Below are 19,505 nucleotides of genomic sequence, written 5' to 3' on the forward strand. Positions count from 1 at the left end.
TACACTGGGTGATACTCTCTGTGCTATACACTGGGTGTTACTCTCTGTACTATACAGTGGGTGATACTCTCTGTACTATACAGTGGGTGATACTCTCTGTACTATACACTGGGTGATACTCTCTGTACTATACACTGGGTGTTACTCTCTGTACTATACACTGGGTGTTACTCTCTGTACTATACACTGGGTGATACTCTCTGTACTATACACTGGGTGTTACTCTCTGTAATATACAGTGGCTGTTAAGCTCTGTACTATACACTGGGTGTTACTCTCTGTTCTATACACTGGGTGATACTCTCTGTACTATATACTGGGTGATACTCTCTGTACTATACACTGGGTGTTACTCTCTGTACTATACACTGGGTGTTACTCTCTGTACTATACACTGGGAGTTACTCTCTGTTCTATACACTGGGTGATACTCTCTGTACTATACACTGGGTGATACTCTCTGTACTATACACTGGATGTTACTCTCTGTACTATACACTGGATGTTACTCTCTGTACTATACACTGGGTGTTACTCTCTGTTCTATACACTGGGTGATACTCTCTGTACTATACACTGGGTGATACTCTCTGTACTATATACTGGGTGATACTCTCTGTACTATACACTGGGTGTTACTCTCTGTACTATACACTGGGTGTTACTCTCTGTTCTATACACTGGGTGATACTCTCTGTACTATACACTGGGTGTTACTCTCTGTTCTATACACTGGGTGATACTCTCTGTACTATACACTGGGTGATACTCTCTGTACTATACACTGGGTGTTACTCTCTGTACTATACACTGGGTGTTACTCTCTGTTCTATACACTGGGTGATACTCTCTGTACTATACACTGGGTGTTACTCTCTGTTCTATACACTGGATGTTACTCTCTGTTCTATACACTGGGTGATACTCTCTGTACTATATACTGGGTGATACTCTCTGTACTATACACTGGGTGTTACTCTCTGTTCTATACACTGGATGTTACTCTCTGTTCTATACACTGGATGTTACTCTCTGTTCTATACACTGGGTGATACTCTCTGTACTATATACTGGGTGATACTCTCTGTTCTATACACTGGGTGATACTCTCTGTACTATATACTGGGTGATACTCTCTGTACTATACACTGGGTGTTACTCTCTGTACTATACACTGGGTGTTACTCTCTGTTCTATACACTGGGTGATACTCTCTGTACTATACGCTGGGTGTTACTCTCTGTACTATACACTGGGTGGTACTCTCTGTACTATACACTGGGTGTTACTCTCTGTACTATACACTGGGTGATACTCTCTGTACTATTCACTGGGTGTTACTCTCTGTAATATACAGTGGCTGTTACTCTCTGTACTATACACTGGGTGTTACTCTCTGTACTATACACTGGATGTTACTCTCTGTACTATATGTTGGGTGTTACTCTCTGTGTTATACACTGGGTGTTACTCTCTGTACTATATGTTGGGTGTTACTCTCTGTACTATACACTGGATGTTACTCTCTGTACTATATGTTGGGTGTTACTCTCTGTACTATACACTGGCTGTTACTCTCTGTACTTACACTGTGGGTTACTCTCTGTACTATATGTTGGGTGTTACTCTCTGTGTTATACACTGGATGTTACTCTCTGTACTATACACTGGATGTTTCTCTCTGTACTATATGTTGGGTGTTACTCTCTGTACTATACACTGGCTGTTACTCTCTGTACTTACACTGTGGGTTACTCTCTGTACTATATGTTGGGTGTTACTCTCTGTGTTATACACTGGATGTTACTCTCTGTACTATACACTGGATGTTACTCTCTGTACTATATGTTGGGTGTTACTCTCTGTACTATACACTGGATGTTACTCTCTGTACTATATGTTGGGTGTTACTCTCTGTACTATACACTGGCTGTTACTCTCTGTACTTACACTGTGGGTTACTCTCTGTACTATACACTGGGTGTTACTCTCTGTAATATACAGTGGCTGTTACTCTCTGTACTATACACTGGGTGTTACTCTCTGTACTATACACTGGATGTTACTCTCTGTACTATATGTTGGGTGTTACTCTCTGTGTTATACACTGGCTGTTACTCTCTGTACTTACACTGTGGGTTACTCTCTGTACTATATGTTGGGTGTTACTCTCTGTGTTATACACTGGATGTTACTCTCTGTACTATACACTGGATGTTACTCTCTGTACTATATGTTGGGTGTTACTCTCTGTACTATACACTGGCTGTTACTCTCGGAAATTACACTGTGGGTTACTCTCTGTACTATATGTTGGGTGTTACTCTCTGTGTTATACACTGGATGTTACTCTCTGTACTATACACTGGATGTTACTCTCTGTACTATATGTTGGGTGTTACTCTCTGTACTATACACTGGATGTTACTCTCTGTACTATATGTTGGGTGTTACTCTCTGTACTATACACTGGCTGTTACTCTCTGTACTTACACTGTGGGTTACTCTCTGTACTATACACTGGGTGTTACTCTCTGTACTATACACTGGGAGTTACTCTCTGTACTATACACTGGCTGTTACTCTCTGTACTATATAGTGGCTGTTACTCTCTGTACTATACATTGGATGTTATTCTCTGTACTATATGTTGGGTGTTACTCTCTGTGTTATACACTGGCTGTTACTCTCTGTACTTACACTGTGGGTTACTCTCTGTACTATATGTTGGGTGTTACTCCCTATGATAAACACTGGATGTCACTCTCAGAGTCACAGCGGTTTATAGCATGGAAACAGGCCTTTCGGCCCACCTTGTCCAGGCTGCCCAGTTTTTACCATTAACTAGTCCCAGTTGCCTGTGTTTGGCCCATATCTCTCTATACGCATCTTACCCATGTAACTGTTTGAATCATTTTTAAAAGACAAATTGTACCCACCTCTACGACTACCTCTGGCGGCTTGTTCCAGACACTCACCACCCTCTGTGTGAAAAACATGTCCCTCTGGATCCTTTTGTATCTCTCCCCTCTCACCTTAAATCTATACCCTCGATTTTTAGACTCCCTGCACTATACTCTCTGTATAGTACAGAGAATAACCCATAGTGAACAGTACAGAGAGTAACAGCCACTTTATAGTACAAAGAGTAGCATCCAGTGTATAGTACAAAGAATAACTCCCAGTATAGTGCAGAGAGTTGTTATTTACCTCATCTATACCCTTCATTATTTTATAGACCTCTATCAGATTGCCGCGAAGCCTCCTATGCTCCAGGGATAAAAAATCCCAGTCTATCCAGCCTCTCCTTATAACTCAATCCATCAAGTCCCGGTAGCATCCTAGTAAATCTTTTCTGCACTCTTTCTAGTTTAATAATATCCTTTCTATAATAGGGTGACCAGAACTGTACACAATATTCCAAATGCAGCCTTACCAATGTCTTGTACAACTTCAACAAGACGTCCCAACTCCTGTATTCAATGTTCTGACCAATGAAACCAAGCATGCCGAATGCCTTCTTCACCACTCTGTCTACCTGTGACTCCACTTTCAAGGAGCTATGAACATGTACCCCGAGATCTCTTTGTTCTGTAACTCTCCCCAATGCCCTACCATTAACTGAGTAAGTCCTGCCCTGGTTCAATCTACCAAAATGCGTCACCTCGCATTTATCTAAATTAAACTCCATCTGCCACTGGTCAGCCCACTGGCCCAATTGACCAAGACCCTGTTGCAATCCTAGTTAACCTTCTTCACTGTGCATTATGCCACCAATCTTGGTGTCATCTGCAAACTTACTACCCATACCTCCTAAATTCTCATCCAAATCATTCATATAAATGACAAATAACAGTGGGCCCAGCACTGATCCCTGAGGCACACCGCTGGTCACCGGCCTCCAGTTTGAAAAACAACACTCTACAACCACCCTCTGGCTTCTGTCATCATGCCAATTTTGTATCAAATTGGTTTCCTCACCCTAGATCCTGTGAGATTTAACCTTATGCAACAACCTACCATGCGGTACCTTGTCAAAGGCCTTGCTAAAGTCCATGTAGACAATGTCGGTTAGACTGCCCTCATCTACCTTCTTGGTTACCCCTTCAAAAAACTCAATCAAATTTGTGAGACATGATTTTCCACTCACAAAGCCATGCTGACTGTCCCTAATCAGTCCTTGCCTCTCTAAATGCCTGTAGATCCTGTCTCTCAGAATACCTTCTAACAACTTACCCACCACTGATGTGAGGCTCACTGGCCTGTAATTCCCAGGCTTTTCCCTGCAGCCCTTCTTAAACAAGGGCACAACACTTGCCACCCTCCAATCTTCAGGCACCTCACCTGTGGCTGTCGATGATTCAAATATCTCTGCGAAGGGACCCGCAATTTCCTCCCTAGCCTCCCACAACATCCTGGGACACACTTCATCAGGTCCCGGGGATTGATGCGCTTTAAGACTTCCAGCACCTTCTTCTCTGTAATATGTACATTCCTCAAGACATCACTATTTATTTCCCCAAGTTCCCTAATATTCATGCCTTTCTCAACAGTAAATACTGATGAGAAATATTCATTTAGGATCTCACCCATCTCTTTGCACTACACACTGAATATTACTCATTCTCTGTAATAAATACATGCGTTGCCCTGTGAGCTACAAGGTTGCTATCTTTCTCAGTATTACCTGCAGTCAGTGATGACAAAGTCAATCAGTTCATCAATTTTTGCCTTCACTTCACTCTCAGGACTTTTTGCCTTGATGGCAAGATGGAGCAGCTCAAGACAGGATTCCTACAAAGCACACAGGAGCACAGGCATGTCAAATAGAACATGGGATTGCAGCCACATTAAAAAGGACAGGGTCACAGGCATGTCCAGTGATTAGAAACATAGAAACATAGAAGATAGGAGCAGGAGGAGGCCATTTGGCCCTTCAAGCCTGCTCTACCATTCATTACGATCATGGCTGATCATCCAACTCAATAGCCTAATCCTGCTTTCTCCCCATAACCTTTGATCCCATTCGCCCCAAGTGCTATATCCAGCCACCCTTTGAATACATTCAATGTTTTGGCATCAACTACTTCCTGTGGTCATGAATTCCACAGGCTCGCCACTCTTTGGGTGAAGAAATGTCTCCTCACCTCCGTCTTAAGTGGTCTACCCCGAATCCTCAGACTGTGACCCCTGGTTCTAGACACCCCCACCATTGGGAACATCCTCCCTGCATCTACCCTGTCTAGTCCTGTTAGAATTTTATAAGTCTCTATGAGATCTCCCCTCATTCGTCTGAACTCCAGTGAAAACAATCCTAACCTAGTCAATCTCTCCTCATACATCAGTCCCACCATCCCTAGGGGGAGAGACCAGTGCCGAGGGGATTGGTCAGTGCTCGGTGTGGGTCCCGGAAATAGGAACCTGTTCCCTACAGGATGGGTCCCGCTGACACCATCTCCCTCCGGGGTTAGATAATAATATCCCAGTTTGCAGTAGCCAGGGTGAAATAGGGCCAAAGGCCCCAGAGATCATTGGAAGGGTCGACCCTGAGGTGACCTCCTACTGACCCCCACAGACACCAGTGGGAGTCCATGGCCAAAAGGTCAAGGGTTGACCCTAGCCCTCTGCCAGCTGGGAAATTCCTGGGGATTTATTTCCATTGGCTCCCCATTATCCATCGACTCACCCACCCCACTCACCCGCCCTCCTCCCCATCAACACTCACAAGCCTTTCCACAGCATTCAGCAGGATGTTCAGAGCGTCGATCCGGAAGCTGATATCCTCCCAGTAGGATGTCAGGACCACCACTGGCTTGACGTTATTCCAGGGCAGAAAGTAATAGTGGCAACCTTGAGAAAGATCCGGAACAATGTGTGAGCGTCGCTCGCAGTGTCACCCAGCACTCGCCCCTCCCTGAAGCTTGTTTGGATTGGCCATACTAAATTGCCCCTTAGTGTCCCAGGATATGTAGGTTACAGGGATTAACAGGGTAAATATATGGGGTTCCAGGAAAGGGCCTGGGCAGGATCCTCTGTTAGACCATCGCTGCAGACTCAACCAGCCAAATGGTCTCCTTCTGCACTGTAGGGATTCTATGATTCTATCACAAAACAGGAAGTTAGAGTCAAGGGATCGGATGTGTTCCATATTAGAAACTGGAGCTGGAGGAAACCCATTCAGTAAGATTCTCATAGAATCATAGAATTGCTACAGTGCAGAAAGAGGCCATTTGGCCCATCGAGTCTGCACCGACTACAATCCCACCCACATATTTACCCTGCTAATCCCCCTGACACTGAGGGGCAATTTAGCATGGCCAATCAACCTAACCCACATATCTTTGGACTGTGGGGGGAAACTGGAGCACTAGGTCGAAACCCACGCAGACATGTGGAGAATGTGCAAACTCCACACAGACAGTGACCCGAGGCCGGAATTGAACCCGGGACCCTGGCGCTGTGAGGCAGCAGTGCTAATCACTGTGCCACCGTGCCACCCCCTGTAAATAAAATAAAAGTCATCACCCAGTGACTAATGAAGTGACGAGTATTGAAGGCTGACCTACCGTCAAACACTGCCCGGCTGTACTGGGTGGTGGAGGCCAGTGGCAAGCAAGTGGCGTCAAACTTGTTGCCATAGTTACCAATGCTGACCTCAAACTGGATGGCATCGCCCACCTCCTGAAGCATGGTGGCGGAGTAGAAAACAGCGCACAGGTGGAACTTACGTCGGCGGAGGTGTTTCTGGGGGGAGAAGAACGAGACGACAGTCACAAGGGGGGGAATGCATTTCTGGTGGCTCTTCACTGTTGGAGAGAGAGAAGACAGTGGAGGTGGAACCTGATATTGTCACAGAGTGTATAGAGCACAGAGACAGGCCATTTGGCCCAACATATACACGACGTGTGACTAAACTGTGCCTTTAGGAAATGTATTTTACTCATGATTCTCGGCAGAGCCATTTTGTCTGGATCCAGCAGCATTGCCTTGTTAAAGCAGCAACATAATTGATCTTAATTGATGCAGTGTTTGCTTTGATCTGAGTTACTTCAGGGTTCTGTTGGTTTGCGTTTTCCCCTGGGATATTACAGAGTGGGGCTTGATTAGGTTGATTGACAGGTAAGGTTATATGACTGGGTACAGCTCGGCGTACACAGAGAACTCAAGCTCAGGCTGTTCTTTGGGAGAATAAGTGCCTCTCTTTTCCCCTCTCTGATGTCTGGAGACAGAATCTGTCAAGAGGTAAGCCTTTTTCTCTGAGAGTCCACTGTGTGGGGGTGGAGCTGTTTCTGGAAGTTGCTGCATGAGCATTAGAAGGCAGGTGTTTGTCTGGCTCACTCTCCAGAAGTGTCAAAATCTAATACTTACATAAACATCTTTGGTTTCTGTGCTAACTGGTTCTAAAGAAGGCATTCATGTCTGAGGGTGATATTGCTAAATTGGAACAATAGAGATAGCTAGCTGTTAAGAATTATACTTTATCATGTTTAAGCATTTTAATTGGCAAAAGTTTTGCTAATTCTTTTTGTTATATTCTAACTGTGTTGTTAAATAAACTTTGTTTGATAAAAGCTTCCTGGTGGGTCACTTGAATCATACCTGGAGTGAAACACCTTATGCTCACCCTGATGCCAAAATCAAATATAACACTTAGGGTCCAGGCTAACCTCACAAAACATCTTGGAGTTTCCGATCTGCTCCCTAACAGCTGGTGCTTATGTTCCCCGTTTCTCCAACTCCTTCATCAGTCAGGGCATTGAGTATAGAGTGTATGTTGCAGTTGTACAGGGCATTGGTGAGGCCGCACCTGGAGTATTGTGTCCAGTTTTGGTCGCCTTGCTATAGGAAAGATGTTATTAAACTGGAGAGAATGCAGAAGAGATTTATAAGGATGTTGCTTATTTGAGGAAAGGTGTAGTGGCATTGGAGACAGTTCAGAGGAGGTTCACGAGATTGATTCCAGAGATGAGAGGTTTGTTGTATGAAGAGAGATCGAACAATTCAGGGCCAATACTCTCTGGAATTTAGAAGAATGAGGGGAGATCAAATTGAGGTTTACAAGATGATAAAAGGTATGGATAAAGTAGACGTGGAGCGGATGCTTCCTCTTGTGGGGCATTCTAGGACGAGAAGACATAGTCTTAGGATAAGGGGCAGTAAATTTAAAACAGAGTTGAGGAGAAACTACTTCTCCCAAAGGGTTGTGAATCTGTGGAACTCGCTGCCCCAAAGTGCGGTGGATGCTGGGACAGTGAGTAAATTTAAGGAGGAGTTAGACAGATTTTTAATTGGTAATGGGGTTGAAGGGTTATGGGTTGAAGGCAGGAAAATGGGGATGAGGAACATATCATCCATGATCGAATGGCGGAGCTGACTCGATGGGCCGAATGGCCTAATTCTGCTCCTTCATCTGATGAACTTATGAACATTGAAGAAACTTGGAAGTATTGTGGCCTGTGAGGAGGATAGTGGAGAACTTCGATAGGACACAGGGAAGTTGGTGGAATGGGCGGACAGGAGGCAGATCAATTCTGTAATTCTGTCATCTTGTTTTTATTCGTTCATAGGATGTGGATGTCACTGGTTGAGCCAGCATCTATTTATTTATTAGTGTCACAAGTCAGCTGACATTAACACTGCAATGAAGTTACTGTGAAAATCTCCTAGTCACCACACTCTGGCGCCTGTTCGGGTACACTGTTAGAGAATTTAGCACGGCCAATGCACCTAACCAGCACATCTTTCAGACTGTAGGAGGAAACCGGAACATCCGGAGGAAACCCACGCAGACACGGGGAGAACGTGCAGACTCCGCACAGACAGTGACCCAAGCCGGAATCGAACCCGGGTCCCTGGCGCTGTGAGGCAGCAGTGCGAAGCACTGTGCCACCATGTGTTACCCATCCCGGTGGGCATTTACGAGTCAACCTTCTTAATCACCTTGGCCACCTGTGTTGCCACTGTTAGGGAACTGTGGACCTGCACGCCCAGATCCCTCTGCATGTTAATGTTCCCAAGGGTTCTGCCATTTACAGTATAATTCACACCTACATTTGATCCTCCAAAGTGCATCACCTCACATTTGTCCGGATTAAACTCCATCTGCCATTTCTGTGCCCAAGTCTCCAATCTATCTATATCCAGCTGTATCTTCTGACAATCCCCAGCACTATCAGTAACTCTGCCAATCTTCCTGTCATCCGCAAACTTACTAATCAGATCACCCACATTTTCCTCCAGATCATTTGTATATACGACTAACAGCAGAGGTCCCAGCACTGATCCCTGTGGAACACCATTCTCACACAGATCTCCATTCTGAGAAACACTGTCCTGATTCTCTGACCTCCTAGCTGTGTGGAGACATTGTTCAAGGAGCACTGTGACCTTTGCTTAGGTTTTTCATCGCGTTTCCATGAGTGACTGGGAATCAGCTCCTTCATCAAATGGTTTTGTTGAAAATGTGAATTCTGCAGTACTGGGGTCCGGCCACCAGGTGGAGGGCTCATCCTTCCATTGCTCACATTGCCCCGGCTTCAATCTGTTTGTTTAATTCACTCGGCCAGCATTGTCCATCCCTAATTGCCCTTGAGAAGGTGATGCTGAGCTGCATTCTTGAATCACTGCAGTCCATGTGGTGTAGGTACACCCACCGTGCTGATAGGGAGGGAGTTCCAGGATTTTGACCCAGCGACAGTGAAGGAACAGAGATATATTTCCAAGGATGTTCTAGTCTGGTAACCTCACAATGTGCACTTACTTGGTGTGGTGAACCATCGTTGGTTCCCACTGGATAGTACTGAGCCAGGGGCTGGCCAGTACTACAAGGATGTACATATGTTACTGTTGAGTTGTGCTATTGTTGCTGTTGGGGTTAGGGTGGGGTTGTTACACCTTTGTATTGTAGTGTTGTGGCACATCCCAGTCGGGCTCCACCTCCTGGGAGAGGTATAAGAGTCCCTGCTCTGGCCGGGACCCCTTCAGTCTGGGATAGTGTATATCAGTTCTGGTAGCTTCATGAACAGGAAATAAAAGCCTTTCATTTACTGAGCTTCAAGCCTCGTGTTTGAGTAGCGCATCAATTTTATTTACTGTCGTTAAACTCTCGTCGAAGAAAAAAAAAAGAGTATGGAGCAAATTCTGAAGCCGGAACGCCTTACGCGAGATCCACGTGCGGTGGGCGCTTCTAACACCTTCGACCACTGGCTGAAGTGTTTTGAAGACTACCTGGCAGCCTCCGCAGCGGTCACCACAGATGATGACAGACTCCGGGTCCTCCATACGAGGGTAAGCGACACTGTCTACCTCGCGATCCGTGCGGCCACCGATTATACTAAGGCCCTCGAGCTTCTGAAGAAGCGTTATATCAAACCGCCCAATGAAATACACGCTCGTTACCTCCTAGCCACTCGACGACGGCAGTCTGGCGAAACGATGGAGGAATATGCGAACAAGCTCCTACAGCTAGCCAGGGGCTGTAACTGCAAAGCTGTGTCGTCTGAGCAGAGCATGAACGACCTCGCCCGAGATGCGTTTGTGGCGGGGGTCGGATCATCGTACATTCGACTTAAACTGTTGGAGAAGGGTAACCTTAACCTTACCCAGGCCATCGAGCTAGCGGAGATGCTCGAGACGGCCTCCAAAAGCTTAGTATTATATCCGGAGGACCATGTGGAGACAACGTGGCAGGAGCAGTCGCCAATCCCTCCTCGTCCCTCGGGTTCGAAATGCTGTGTAATGGCGTGCTCCCATTCGGGCCAGACGACGGCTGCAGCCCCGGGCGGCCCGCGGTGCTATTTCTGTGGGGGAGCGAAGCATATTCGGCAACGGTTTCCCGCTAAAGCTGTGTTGTGCACCGCATGCGGTAAAAAAGGGTACTATTCAAAAGTGTGCCGATCTAAACCCAGGAACGGCAGTGCGGCCTGCGATTCTTCAGAGCTCGGGTCTTCGTCGTCGAAGTCATTGCGGGGTTCGTCCACGTGCGAGGCCAGGACGACGCCATTACGGTCGACAGAGTCGGAGGAGTGTGACCACCAGGGGTCGCTGAGTTTGGCGCCTTCACCCACGTGCGACTCATGGGAGCGGCCATGTTGGTCGACACTGACCACGAACGACCAGCAGGGGTCCTCCTCATCGATTTCAGCTGCCTGCAGTGGCGCTCATGAACCAACGGTGGCGTCGATCATCCTGGACCAGGCCAAGCCTCATAGACTTGACAAATCTATGATGAATATCCAGGTAAATGACCACGTGATTTATTGTCTGTTTGACAGTGGGAGCACTGAGAGCTTTATCCACCCAGACACTGTGAAGCGGTGTGGACTCCAGATTCAACCTGCCAAACAGACAATCTCTATGGCATCAAGGTCCCGGTCTGTTGCCGTGCTAGGGAGTTGCGTGGTAACCTTGAAAGTACAAGGCACAGTTTACGAGCGTTTCAAGCTCCTCGTGTTGCCGTATCTTTGCGCGCCAATACTTCTCGGACTAAACTTCATGGTCCACTTGAGGAGTGTAACCCTACAGTACGGTGGGCCACTCCCTTCACAGGCAGTGGGAAAACAGCAGCAGCCTCCAAATTGCCCAACGCCTGTAGCCTCTCGACGCTGAAGATTACCACACCCTCCTTGTTCTAGAATCTTGTGCCAGGCTGCAAGCCCATCGCGACTAAAAGTAGGCATTACAGCGCTGAGGATCAGATCTTCATTAGATCTGAGGTTCAGCGGCTCCTCAAAGAAAGGATCATACAACCCAGCGCTAGTCCGTGGAGGGCGCAGGTTGTGGTGGTCAAGAGCGGGAACAAACCCCGGATGGTCATTGATTACAGTCAGACCATTAACCGATACACGCAGCTGGATGTGTATCCTCTCCCGTGCATATCTGATATGGTCAATCAGATTGCGCAGTACCGGGTGTTCTCCACCATAGACCTCAAGTCTGCGTACCACCAACTCCCCATTCGCCCAGAGGACCGACAATACACGGCTTTTGAAGCGGATGGTCGCTTGTATCACTTTCTCAGGGTTCCCTTTGGTGTCACCAATGGGGTCTCGGTCTTCCAGCGTGCTATGGACCGAATGGTGGACCAGAACGGGCTGCGGGCTACCTTCCCGTACCTGGATAATGTCATCATCTGCGGCCATGACCAGCAGGACCACGACACGAATCTCCTGAACTTCCTACGCGCTGCATCTCGCCTGAACTTGACCTACAACAGGGAGAAGTGTGTGTTTCGTACGCGCCATTTAGCCATCCTAGGATACGTGGTGGAAAACGGGGTCATTGGCCCTGATCCAGATCGTATGCGCCCCCTTTCTGAACTTCCCTTACCTGCTAGTGCAAAAGCACTGAGAAGATGCTTAGGCTTCTTCTCTTATTATGCGCAGTGGGTTCCCAACTACGCGGACAAAGCCCGTCCGCTCATTAAGTCCACGACTTTTCCCTTAACGCCAGAGGCCCGATTGGCCTTCGATAAATTGAAAGCCGACATCGCGAAAGCTACGATGCACGCTGTAGACGAGTCCATCCTCTTTCAGGTGGAGAGCGATGCATCTGATTTCGCCCTGGCCGCCACACTTACCAGGCGGGCAGGCCCGTCGCATTTTTTTCCCGCACCCTCCAAGGCCCTGAAATTCAGCATTCAGCGGTGGAAAAGGAGGCCCAGGCCATTGTGGAGGCCGTCAGGCACTGGCGCCATTACTTGGCGGGAAAACGGTTCACCCTGATCACGGACCAGCGGTCCGTGGCGTTCATGTTTAACAACACGCAGAGGGGCAAGATCAAGAATGACAAGATCTTGCGGTGGAGAATTGAACTCTCCACCTATAACTACGACATCATGTACCGTCCAGGGAAACTCAATGAGCCCTCGGATGCCCTCTCGCGTGGAACATGCACTAGTATACAGGAGGACCGTTTGCAGGCCCTCCATAATGACCTATGCCATCCTGGGGTCACTCGGCTCTACCACTTTATAAAAGCCCGCAACCTGCCTTACTCAGTGGAGGACGTCAAGTCAGTAACAAGAAGCTGTCGGGTTTGCGCGGAATGCAAACCGCACTTTTACCGACCTGACCGGGCACATTTAGTCAAGGATACTCGTCCCTTCGAGAGACTGAGTGTCGATTTTAAGGGCCCCCTTCCCTCAACAGATCGGAATGTGTACTTCCTCAATGTCATTGACGAGTACTCTCGGTTCCCTTTTGTTGTTCCCTGCTCTGATACATCCGCTGCCACGGTTATCAAGGCATTCCGTGATCTCTTTACCCTGTTCGGGTACCCTGGCTACATCCATAACGACAGGGGCTCGTCGTTCATGAGCGATGACTTGAGGCAATTCCTGCTCTCATACGGGATTGCCTCTAGTAGGACCACGAGCTACAACCCTAAGGGTAATGGACAGGTGGAATGCGAGAATGCTACAGTCTGGACGGCTGTCTTACTGGCATTGAAGTCAAAAGGTCTTCCAGTCTCCCGTTGGCAAGAGGTGCTCCCTGATGCGCTCCATTCTATTCGCTCCCTCCTGTGTACGGCAACCAATGCTACTCCCCACGAGAGGATGTTCTCATTCCCTCAGAAGTCTTCCTTGGGGACCTCATTACCGTCTTGGTTGATGTACTCAGGACCCGTCCTCCTGCGGCGACATGTAAGGGCCCGCAAGTCCGACCCGTTGGTCGAACAGGTCCATCTCCTCCACGCCAACCCTCAGTATGCCTATGTGGCATACCCTGACGGGCGAGAGGATACGGTCTCGATCCGAGACCTGGCGCCAGCAGGGGACGTAGCAACCCCTGTCGCTCCCATACCCCCTGTTACAAACCCTTTATCTCTTGTTTCTTCCCCGGACACGGCGCGGGCAGCATCGGGACCATTGCTTAACAATTTTACTCCCATGTCCAGCTTGCCTGAGCCCAGAAGATGGTCGCCACAGCGGGGCGTGTCAGGATCCCATGGACTACCGTCGCCTCAGGGTCAACCGGCCTGTGAGTCCGTGGAAGAACAGCTGGACGCCGCCTTGGGGAGGACGCCACCGCAAGTGCCTACTCCGGTGTCACCGCCGGTATTGAGGAGGTCACAACGACGGTGCGGTCCCCATGACCGTCTGAACTTATAGACTGCTGACACTTCATTCTGTTTTTGTACCCCGCCGGCCTTTGTTCTCAAAGGAGGGGTGAATGTGGTGAACCATCGTTGGTTCCCACTGGATAGTACTGAGCCAGGGGCTGGCCAGTACTACAAGGATGTACATATGTTACTGTTGGGTTGTGCTATTGTTGCTGTTGGGGTTAGGGTGGGGTTGTTACACCTTTGTACTGTAGTGTTGTGGCACATCCCAGTCGGGCTCCCGTCCTGGGAGAGGTATAAGAGTCCCTGCTCTGGCCGGGACCCCTTCAGTCTGGGATAGTGTATATAATTACTGGCTGCTTCATTACAGTAAATAAAAGCCTTTCATTTACCGAGCTTCAGGCCTCGTGTTTGAGTAGCGCATCACTTGGTAATGCGGTAATGTGCTCTAACCTGGTAATCTGGTACCATGCTCTCACCTGGTAACTTGCTAACGTGCTTTAACCTCTCCAACCCTGTGGTGGCATCCTGGAAGGAAGATTGGATGGAGGAGGAATTTCTTCTCTCCAAGGATCGTTAATCTTTGGAACTCCCTTCCGTGGAGAGCACTGGAGGCTGGGTCATTGAATATATTCAGGGCTGAGTTAGACAGATTTCTGATTGACCAGGGAGTCGAGGGGTATGGGGGACCGGCAGGAAAGCGATCGAGGTCACACCAGATCAGCTATGATTTGATCGGCTGGTGGAGCAGGCCCGATGGGCCGAATGGCCTACTCAAGATCCTATTTCTTATGATCTTGTATAGCACCCACAATATGATCAAATCAAATATCAGAAAAGCAGCCAGCATAATTAAGGACCTCACTCACCCCCGGACATTCTCTCTTCCACCTTCTTCCGTTGGGAAAAAGATACAAAAGTCTGAGGTCACGTACCAACCGACTCAAGAACAGCTTCTTCCCTGCTGCTGTCAGACTTTTGAATGGACCTACCTTGCATTAAGTTGATCTTTCTCTACACCCTAACTATGACTGTAACACTATATTCTGCACCCTCTCGTTTCTTTCTCTATGAACAGTATGTTTTGTCTGTATAGCGCGTAAGAAACAATACTTTTCACTGTATACTCATACATGTGACAATAATAAATCAAATCAAATCAAATCAAAATCAACATCCAGGAAATTATCGGGCAGCACGGCAGCACAGTGGTTAGCACTGCTGCCTCACAGCGCCAGGGACCCGGGTTCAATTCCCAGCTTGGGTCACTGTCTGTGCGGAGTCTGCACGTTCTCCCCGTGTCTATGTGGGTTTTCTCTGGGAGCTCCGGTTTCCTCCCACAGTCCGAAAGATGTGCTGGTTTGGTGCATTGGCACCTAAATTCTCCCTCAGTGTACCCGAACAGGCGCTGGAGTGTGGCGACTAGGGGATTTTCACAGTAACTTCATTGCAGTGTTAATGTAAGCCTACTTGTGACTAATAAATAAAGTTTAAAATTACCTCAAGTCTCAGGAGATCATCTGATGGGATCTCCTCAATCTTCTGCTCAGTCTGATCCACGAGCTTGGTGCTCAGTTCCAGCAGAATCCTGCCTCGGTAGGCCATCGCCTCGCCCTGGGGATGGGAGAATTGTACAAAGCTGAAATCAGACTGACTGCATTCACACTTCACTCTGCGCAATGACTTAGCGCACAGCAAGAGCCCAATTGGCCCAAGGTGGCCGTCCAGCGCTCTCACCATCCACACTATCCACAGCTACTGCCCCTTTCACACTGTCCCTTATGACGGAAGGAACGACGGGATGAAGGAGAGGAAAGGAGGGATGGAAAGAGGGAGGAAATGCAGGAATGAAGGACAGAAAGAAGGAGGGATGGGAGAGATGGGAAGAAGAGAGGGGAAGGAGAGAAAGTGAAAGACGGAGAGCGAGAAAGGAAATGAAGAAGGTCTGGTGAGAGAAAGGAAGAAATGTGGGGGGGGACTTTCGGCCTGCGTTCCCTGTCAGAGTGAACAGCGACGGGGGTTGAATATCCGGAGGGAATCGGGAGATGTGATTCTCCCCGGAGTGATTGCCCTCTGTGATGTTCCCCACCCCTCGCTGATGATGACATGAGGTTGACACCTGCATAAGGCGAGAACCTCATTTTAATACATTTACATAGAAACATAGAAGATAGGAGCAGGAGAAGGCCATTCGGCCCTTCGAGCCTGCTCCACCATTCATCACGATCATGGCTGATCGTCCAACTCAATAGTCTAATCCTGCTTTCTCCCCATAACCTTTGATCCCATTCGCCCCAAGTGCTATATCCAGCCGCCTCTTGAATACATTCAATGTTTTGGCATCAACTGCTTCCTGTGGTAATGAATTTCACAGGCTCACCACTCTTTGGGTGAAGAAATGTCTCCTCACCTCCGTCCTAAATGGTCAACCCCGAATCCTCAGACTGTGACCCCTGGTTCTGGGCTCCCCCACCATCGGGAACATCCTCCCTGCATCTACCCTGTCCCGTCCTGTTAAGTCTCTTTGAGATCCCCCCTCATCTGAACTCCATCAATTTATATCAATTTTAACATAATTATCAGCCCCCCCTACCCCCACCCCCACCATAGTTACCCCCTCGATGACATGTTCACAGCAGGTTCACCCAGATGTGAACCTGTTGTGGGGATATCCCCCCCCCTCCAACTCCCACCACCGGGGATGCAAAGGTGAGTATAGCCCTGGGGAGAGGGGCATACCCAGGCACTGCCCCCTGGCATAGGTTGGCCCAATCCGGCAGTGCCAAACCGTGCCAGGGTCAGTATTAGGGACAGACCCTCGTGGGTGCCTCGTGCTTTGCGGGGTAGGGGGGGTGGGGGGTTCATGTATATGTTGTGGGGGTGGGGTTGGGGGAGAGAGCATGCACTGGAGGGGAGAGGAAATTCCGGCGATGATGGGCAGAGGGGCAGAGGGAGATGTTGGCAATGATTGGTGGGGGGGGGGAGAGGGGGGGGGGGGGGGGAGGTGTGGTTTGGGGAGGGGTTTGCCAGCAATGACTGTTGGCGGGGTGAGGGGGGTGTGGGGTGAGAGGGAGTTGCCGGCGATGACCGGGGAGGGGGGGGGGGGGGGGGGGGGGGGGGGCCTCTGGTACCCCGGTGGTGGGGTGGGGAGAAGGTTATTTTTTGCTTTGATCGGAGCGCCCTTTTTAAAGCGTGCCCAGGTCTCCGGGAAGCCAGGTTTCGCTCATGTTTTTAGGCTCCGCCCCTCAAAATGACAGTGTTAAACACCTCCCACCACCAGCCGTGCCCCCAACCCCGGCATTCTTTTGACAAAAGTATCATAATATCTGGAGAGCAAAGCATCCTGTTTCTCTGGGGAGAATCTCACTGCTTTCCAGTCAGGTCCTGACACCGTGCCATCTTCTGGTAAGATTCCACCCGTGGATTGGATGGGAGGAATGGAAGGATGAAGGAGGATGATGGGAAGGAGAGAAAGTAAAAGAGAGCAAGAAAGAAGGACAGAAAGATAGGAAGGCAGAAATGAAGGGGAGGACGCACTAATGTTTCTACAGCACCGTTCACAATCTCATAAAATCACAAAGAGCTTCACAGCCAATGATGTTCTTTCAAAGGATCATCATTGTTGTGATGTGAGGAAGATCGGCAGCATCCATCCCATACACCACCTCACCGTGACACAGTGATTAGCACTCCTGCCTCACAGGGACCCGGGTTCAACTCCGGCCTCGGGTCACTGTCTGTGCGGAGTCTGCACGTTCTCCCCGTGTCTGCGTGGGTTTCCTCCGGGTGCTCCGGTTTCCTCCCACAGTCCGAAAGATGTGTGGGTTATGCTGATTGGCCACACTAAAAATTGCTCTTTAGCGTCAGGGAGATTAGCAGGGTAAATACATGGGTTATGGGGATGGGGCCTGGTGGGATTGCTGTCAGTGCAGGCTCGATGGGCCGAATGGCCTCCTTCTGTACTGTAGGGATTCAATGATTGTTGCGTCTCCCCGTGTGGATCATTCAAATCAAAGTTCAGCCATCTCCAGCACATGCTCCTCGATCTGAGCAAGTTCTTTTAACATCTCCTTCACATTCTGTACCTTCACCCTATCCCTCTCTCTGCCCCATCGCCCCCAGTCTTACCGATACTATTCAAGAATGGCTCCCACTTCCAGCTATCTAAACTCCCTCAGCCCTACAAGCTCTGAGATATCTGCGCTCCGCCAATTTTAATCGCTTCACCATGGTGCTTTCTACTGCTTGGGCCCCAAGCTCTGGAACTCCCTCACTGACCTCCCTCTACTCATTTTAAAATGCTCCTTAAAACTATATATCATCCCCACGCCTCCTCCCCGTGACACCCCAACCGCCACTGGGAGGGTATAGGGGAGGGTGGGGAGGGAGCCAGGCCATGGAGAGATTTGAGAACCCAGATGAGAATTTTACAGTTGACTGATCCAACAGTTCAACTATCCGTCAGCTGACTTTGAAAACTCCCCCTCAACATGGAGGAGCCAGAGATGGAGTGATGAGGCTTGATGCCAAACCATCGAGGATGCCGGGAGGAGGCGGGCGGGTTGAGAGAAAGTAGTGCTTCGAGATGAGGGAGATGAAGAGAGTAAAATCCAAAGGGCCCCACGCTTGAATAGTATCGGTAAGACTGGGGGCGATGGGGCAGAGAGAGGGATAGGGCGAAGGTGGTGTTAAAAGAACTTGCTCAGATAGAGGAGCCTGTGCTGGAGGTGGCTGAACTTTGATTTAAATGATCCACACGGGGAGACGCAACAATTCCTACAGCGCAGGTTTTCCAGCGGCAGAGGAAGCTCGCCATTGGCTGGTCAGTTCCCTGGCAGCGTGGCCACGAGCTGTAATACCACGAGATATAGGGGCAGAATTAGGCCATTCGGCCCATCCAGCCTTCAATCATGGCTGATATGATTTTCATCCCATGGAAGATGCCATTGTCTTTGGCGGGACTGGAAGTTTCGGTGGCCAGCCAATGGCGGGTCTCCTCCGGAAAACCCACCGTTGGGGGTTGAAAAATTCCCCACCTCTGTATTTGACCATATTTGTGGTCACCTGACCTAAAACCTCCTCCTTTGGTTCAAGGTCAGATTGTAGCACTCCCACGGCAGGCGATGTTTTAGATGTGAGGTTAAAATATGTCTGCCTTCTGGGTTGACCTGGATATGATCCCATGACGCTATCCCGCAGAATAGCAGGGAAGGTCTCCCAGTGTGCTGGCCATTTATCCCTCAATCAAAGCCTGAGAAACAGGCTCATTATCACATTGATGTTTGTGGGAGCTTGCTGTGCACAAATTGGTTGCCGTGTTACTGATGATTGAACAGTACTATGGGATGCCCTGAGGATGTGACAAACTGCTAAATAAAGGAAGCTTTTCCCTTATTATTGCTATTCATGGTTGCCCGCACTTTGGCATTTGAACTTTCACCTTT

The 19,505-nt window shown here is 48.8% G+C and overlaps 1 protein-coding gene across 3 annotated transcripts in view; it reads right to left on the reverse strand.

Moving 5' to 3' along the window:
* The window catches only part of dysf (dysferlin, limb girdle muscular dystrophy 2B (autosomal recessive)), a 334,329-nt gene that overhangs the window by 171,260 nt on the left and 143,564 nt on the right, over window positions 1-19,505 (reverse strand). For all 3 annotated transcript variants that reach the window (XM_078224513.1, XM_078224514.1, XM_078224512.1), the window contains 4 exons: window positions 15,562-15,675; window positions 6,567-6,744; window positions 5,726-5,850; window positions 4,688-4,794 (listed from right to left, as the gene is read on the reverse strand). In XM_078224513.1, coding sequence (XP_078080639.1) covers window positions 4,688-4,794; window positions 5,726-5,850; window positions 6,567-6,744; window positions 15,562-15,675 — 524 coding nt within the window. The remainder of the gene's footprint in view (window positions 1-4,687; window positions 4,795-5,725; window positions 5,851-6,566; window positions 6,745-15,561; window positions 15,676-19,505) is intronic.

Source organism: Mustelus asterias, chromosome 1 (assembly GCF_964213995.1).
Source record: "Mustelus asterias chromosome 1, sMusAst1.hap1.1, whole genome shotgun sequence".
Taxonomy (NCBI): domain Eukaryota; kingdom Metazoa; phylum Chordata; class Chondrichthyes; order Carcharhiniformes; family Triakidae; genus Mustelus; species Mustelus asterias.